This window comes from Anthonomus grandis, chromosome 1 (assembly GCF_022605725.1).
Source record: "Anthonomus grandis grandis chromosome 1, icAntGran1.3, whole genome shotgun sequence".
In the NCBI taxonomy this organism is placed as follows: domain Eukaryota; kingdom Metazoa; phylum Arthropoda; class Insecta; order Coleoptera; family Curculionidae; genus Anthonomus; species Anthonomus grandis.
This window is the reverse complement of record NC_065546.1, coordinates 43,523,724-43,530,220: the sequence shown is the minus strand read 5'-3', so window position 1 is coordinate 43,530,220 and position 6,497 is coordinate 43,523,724. Positions and strand designations below refer to the sequence as shown.

Genomic DNA, 6,497 nt, shown 5'->3' with positions numbered 1-6,497 from the left:
ATGAGTAATGCATAAATCCCTTTTTATGCAAACGTAGTCACAAGCCCGGTATTTTTGACCTGAGAGAAGAACACGACGAGTTTAGTTTAGTTGAGTTGGTACGGTCGAGGCGTTCGGAGAATGGGCTTGTGAATTCGTTCTGCTCATTACGGATTTGTTTATTAAATTTAATTTGTTCTTTCTTGTGAATTTATTTAATAGAAATAAATCATAATATCTGAAAGTGAAAGTGAGTTTATTCCGACAAATACATATAAATTATTGCAATAATTAGAATATTAATAATTTATTTTATTTATGACATATGAATTCTTAACTAATCTACGACTAAAATAGTAAAATGTCACAATTTCTGAATATGCCCTCCATTTTGATCAATACAACTTTGAAAGTCCCTTTTTAAATTATAAATTGCATTGCTAATATAGTATTTTAGAATCAAGTATAATTTTCCTGGTTAAACTGAATCATATAATTTAAAATTCTAAATCTGATTTCTTCAATATTTGCGCTTCTTTATTAAAACGATTTGTCCTGTAAAAACTCCCAGAAAAATTAATTTAACGGTGTAAGTTCTGGATTATTTGGTAGACAGTTTATGGCTTTTCGCCTACCTACATGGGTGGCGCAACAAGAGGATCCAGATCCCCCACTTTTTTATACATATATATATATAAAGAATATTATAAGAATATTCATTAAGCTTGTTATAATTAAAAAAGTATATATGTATATCGATGACTTATTTGTAATAGGACATAACCCACAAATTTTAAAAAATCGCGTCTTAAAGGTTACTATGTAAACAAACACATTTGACATCTATCCACAAAAACGCGTAAGCCTCTGGAAAGCCAGAATCTAAAATTTTGTTGTGTAGTAATTTGACGTAAACCACAGTTCTCCTATGCAGCTTCCACGCCGCTCTATACCACCAAAGTAAATTGATTTTTAAGGTGTTATTTTTGTTATTTATAGTTTAAAAAAACACTATTATTAACGATATAGAAGTGAGATAACAGTGAAATAAACCTAAATCTCTCATAAAATAATCTACAGGTAAGTTATTTAAACCATTTTGCGGATATGTCCTATTGCATGAAAAGTTTATAGTGTAATTTTTTGGGATACGTCTTATTATATTATCTTTAAAATTTGTTAAAATAAATCTGAGAGGACGTAATAATGGGTCCCTTTAAAGTTTGTTTCATATTTTTATAGTAAAAGTGCGTATTCAAAAGTTGTTTTTTTATTAAAGTTAACCGAAATTAGATTTCGTTTCAGCAATTAGTATACATTGCGACCAAGTTACTGATGGTAATTCTCGACTAAAAGATGAGCGCATAGGGAAGCTACGACGAGTAGACGTAATTCCAGTGGCACGTTTAGGTTTTTGTACTAATACTTTACAAACACACGCTACTAGAATTACTTCTACTCGCCTCAGTATCTCTATGCGCTTACCTGTTTGTCGACAATTACTGTAATTTTGATTTTAGTAATTTTATCACAGAGAGAGATTTAACAAAAATTACACTGTAAATTTTTTTAGCCCCCAGTCAACGGTGGGATATCTCTATGGGGCTACATGAAAGGAATTAACAGTGCTCTTTGTTTCTAGAAAAATGTCAACCAGAAGTCAGAACATTCTTAAATTGGCAATAGAACAAAAGCAGAAAGATAATGCACAAACTTCTTGTGTTAACCGATTCTCTTGTGAAATCTTGGATAATATAGAAAACCAAGAAAACGTACCTCCTACTGATATTGATATAGAGGAGATAGTGGATACAGGTCTCATTTTTGAGAATGTACAATTCGATGTGATTGCTAACCCACAATGTGGTTCCTTGGATGTTTCCAGTAAAAACCCTGACACAATTTATTCAAATGTAGATATTGCCAGCGAAAGTTATAATATTTCACCTTTTAACGACCTCAATACAGACCTGCAATGTTTTGATAATAGAAATATTATTGATGCCGATATAAATGACATTTTTAATCCACTAAATATTACAGAAGAAAAATGTTTAAATACAGATGGGGAATGTCTGTCTACAGAATATTTTAGAGATCAGCCCGGAGGGAATGTAGAGTTACCATTATCTGATAGTGATGATCCAGACTACAACATGACATTATCTGATGAAAATAGTAAAGATGAAATGGATGATGAACAAGCCATTAATGCCCCCTCACGGAATGCTACTGAAATAACTCACGACAGCCATGAAGAAAATAATTCAAAAGAAATAGTTCCAATAAACAGATCAAAAAGACCATGACCGCAAAATTGGAAAAGAGAGAAGAATAAAATTAAAAGAATGAAAGGTGCGAGTTATTTAGGATACAATAGAACCAAAGATGGAAGAGTAAGCCATAATGTACAGCGACCTTCCAGAGAGTCAATACTTTGTAACTCCGATTACTGTTTAAGAAACAAACGATACTGTAGCAAGATCTCTATTGAAGACTCACAAATTTTTTTTTTTTAAATTTTGGAGTTTATCCTGGGCCGAGAAAAAAGTGTATGTCTGCTCTTTAGTTGATATAAAACCAAAAAAAAACGATGTTACACTGCTGGTCCCTCTAGAAGATCTGGCATATATTTACCAATTAAAAGTAAGAAATGAAACACTACAAGTATGTAAACGAATGTTTTTGGGTACCTTGGGACTGAAAGAAAAAATGGTACATAGTTGGTTGAAAAAAAGCAGTTTGGGAATAGTAGAAAAGGGGGCGTGTGCCGATTTAAATCCTGACGCAAATGCCGAAGCAAATCCTGAACAAAATAAAAGAATGAATCACCTGAAGACGTTTTTAAATAATCTGCCAAAACAACCATCTCATTATTGTAGAAAAGACAGTTCTAAAGTTTACTTGGAGCAAACATTTCAAACAAAAGCTCAACTTTACAAAATGTACAAGGATCATTGTCTGGAAAACAATGTAGAACCGTATACACTTTTTCCTTTTTATCGCGTTTTCGAAGAAATGAACCTGTCAATTTTCCGTCCGAAGAAAGACGAATGTGATGTGTATTATGGGTATAAAATCAAGCAAATATCCGAAAATGATTACAACATACATTTTGCAAAAAAGACCAGAGTTAGGTGTGAAAAAGAGAAAAATAAGGAGGAAGCAATCCAGAAGCAGGTTTACACATTTACTATGGATACACAAGCGGTAAAATTATGTCCATTTTTAAACGTGGGCGCTTTTTATTATAAAACAAAACTTCAAATTCATAATTTTACTGTTTATAACTTAGAGTCTCATAGTTGTGTAAATTATCTATGTAATGAAACTGAGGGTGACTTAAGTGCATCTATTTTCGCCACTGGAATTATAAAACATTTAAAAGAAAATTGTTTGACTGATAAAAAACCTATAATTTTATTTTCTGACGGCTGTTGCTATCAGAACCGCAACGCTATATTGTCAAATGCATTACTGTATTTTTCAATTGAACATAATGTTATTATTGAACAGAAATATTTAGAAAAGGGTCACACGCAAATGGAGTGTGACTCTGTTCACGCTCTTATCGAAAAAAAATTAAAACATCGTATAATACTCCCAAGTGAATACATTTCTGTTATTCGCGACTCTCGAACAAAACCGAAACGTTTTGATGTATGTTATCTAACTCATGATCAGTTTTTAAACTTTGATATAAAATCTTCTTTTATCTATAATTCTATTAGGCCGGGAAGAAGCGCCAAGGAGCCAACAGTTACAGATCTAAGAGCGTTAAAGTACACATCAGAAGGAAAAATATTCTATAAAACTAATTTTGATGATAAATACACTGAGTTACCACAGAGATCAAAACAAAGTAATATTAAAGCAGGTTCATTCCAAAGATTATTCCATGACAGACTAAAGATAAAACATTCCAAGTGGTTGCATTTACAGCAATTGAAAACGCATCTTACATCTGATACTCATTGTTTCTACGATTCTCTTCCACATTATACCAATTGAAATGTTTTCTTAATCAGTGGTTTTTTGTTTTTAGATTTTTTCACCTTTGTTTTTATTTTTTTCTTGCTTAACAAGTTTTTGTGTATGTATTCAAAAACTAAATCTATAGATAGTTTCTGTTGTAAAATGTTAGAGTTGAAGTGTTTTTTAGATTTCTGATTTTGTTCTTATTTTATTTTTTTTACTTCGATGTTTGTTATATAGATGTTTGTTAATTTAAAATGATAATAAATTTGTCGTAAGCCACAAAAAAATGAGACGTTCTCGTTTTTATTGAAACAAACATGATGTATCACACAATAATCAATTTGGCGTAAGCCACATTCCGCATTTTTATAGTGACAAATATGGCGTATCACACAAAAATATTTAACAAAATAAAAAAATCATCATTAGTAATAATTGTGAATAGCAAAATGTCAATAAGAATATACTTATAACAAAAATTGCCATATTATTTTTACTTATTGATCATAAAACGTTTTTTGTGTTTCCTGAAAATTTTACTTCCTGGGGTTACGCCCTATTACAAATAAGCCATCGATATCTAATTACAAACATATACAGTATACAGTGCTTTCATTTTAAAACGAACCACCCTTAATAAAAAAAAAACCGTCAATCTAAATATACAAGGGAACGCTTAATTTTATATTTGACAAAGTTCTGCCAATCACCTCCTCACCTCCAGCTAACCTCAATTTGATATGTCTAATGGGAACTCCCATCGTGTGACATTGTAAGCAGCATTACAAAGTCTATTCAACAGTGCAAAAAAAATTAAATCGGTTGACGTACCAGCGAATAGTGAGCTAAAATGTCTGGTCATAATAAATATTTTATCGACGTCATACTTTGTTATGTCAAATAGAGTGATTCATCATTTTAAAGGGCATACAATATACCACCCAAGGTATTAAAAAGATAATGTATAAAAAATTTAAGTTTATAGACTTATAAACAGTAAGAGTGTAAAAAGGTGTTTAAAAAATAAATAATTTAATCAGTTCACAGAATTTATTTTAGTGGGTTAGATGAAGCGCTCATAATGTGCTCCATTCGCGAGACAATAAACTCTGTTTTAAAATTCCCCACGAACATTAGCAAGTGTTTTTCGGCGTAATATCGTGAGTAGTTTGATCCTTTAAATCATTCGTATTTTTTGGTAGGGTTTTATAAACGTTGGTTTTTAAATACCCCCAAAAGACACATTTGTGACACTTTGATGCAACCATTTGACCTACTAAAGTTTAAGATGATAAAATCTTTTTTATTACCGCAGATTTTTGCTTACTATTCGCTTTTACTTCAGCCGATTTTGTTTTTTTCGGTTTTGCTAGATAAGAGATTGCCATTTGAAATACAGAAGTTTTAGGTCGACACAATATCTATTATTCCCAGAAAATTTTGGTTAATATACGCTGATACGTTAACCGATTTTTTTTTGGCACCGTTGAATAGACATCTTAATCCTGCTTACAATGATGTGTCACAGAAGTTTTCAATGTTATGACCGTTTTACTTGGTTGAAATATAGCACGAAACTATACTCTATTTCAGAAGTGTGTAGAGCAATAATACCTCATTAGATATGCAAAAGTGGTACCTGGTGATCCACCAATATTTTATGCCACTACCTTAGTTGGGTATTAGTTTCAATGTAAAATTCTTTCTTTTCGTTGATTGCAGATAGTGCCACCCGGTTTTGGGTCAATTTATGAGTTTTGCCCATTGTTACCCACTGATAAACATTGAAAACGGTTCGCCAAAGGCGTGCAACTGGGACTTGTTTTTTACCTTATAATTAATGTACTTAAATGCTATTTTATTTTAGAAAGTTACTTTTGTTTAAATGGAATAATATATTTTTTTCACAAATTTATTGAACATAATATGTAGAGTAAAACAGTTGAAAATGTCACTTTTGGATCTGGCACTTTTTGAACAGTGTATAACAATTTTAAATTATAATAGATTGTAGTCTTCTTCGTCATCTGACGAACTGTCATCACCTTTTGACATTATAATTAAAGGATCGACTGTCTGATCGATGAGGTTGTCAAGATCCCACATTTTGTCCTCTTGCTTAATTACATGCTGGACTGCTTTTCGCCAATTCTCTGGTGTCGCTTCTGTAATGGCTTGATCAAACAGTAGCTTAACATCTTTCATTTTAAAAGTCGTGTTTTGTCTTGCTACAAATCCTTTTACCTGCGCCCATATCAGTTCTATAGGATTTAGTTCGCAATGATATGGCGGTAAGCGCAGTACAGTTATATTATATTTTTTGGCTATATCTTCTACGGCGTATTTCATGAAACGAGTTTTGTGTAAGTTTGCTATTGCCAGCAGTTCTTTTTTTATCAAATTTGCTTCAAACGCAATACCTTTTGCAGTCAGCCAATCGATAATATCTTGCTTTCTCCAACTTGAAGTTGGCGTCTTTTCTATTCGCCGTGAATGATAGCTTGCGTTATCCATAACCACCACCGAATTAGCCGGAAGAA

The 6,497-nt window shown here is 32.0% G+C and overlaps 1 protein-coding gene across 1 annotated transcript; it reads left to right on the top strand.

Moving 5' to 3' along the window:
* Window positions 1–924: 924 nt before the first annotated feature.
* On the top strand, window positions 925–4,142 carry LOC126737202 (uncharacterized). The gene is made up of 2 exons (XM_050441982.1): window positions 925–1,059; window positions 1,622–4,142. The coding sequence occupies exon 2, from the start codon at window positions 2,659–2,661 to the stop codon at window positions 3,988–3,990; it is 1,332 nt and encodes a 443-aa protein (XP_050297939.1). The 5' UTR covers window positions 925–1,059; window positions 1,622–2,658; the 3' UTR covers window positions 3,991–4,142.
* The last annotated feature ends 2,355 nt before the right edge of the window (window positions 4,143–6,497 follow it).

Excerpts from the sequence above, each read along its gene's own strand:
- LOC126737202 (XM_050441982.1), top strand. The coding sequence starts at position 2,659 with ATGTTTTTGGGTACCTTGGGACTGAAAGAAAAAATGGTACATAGTTGG.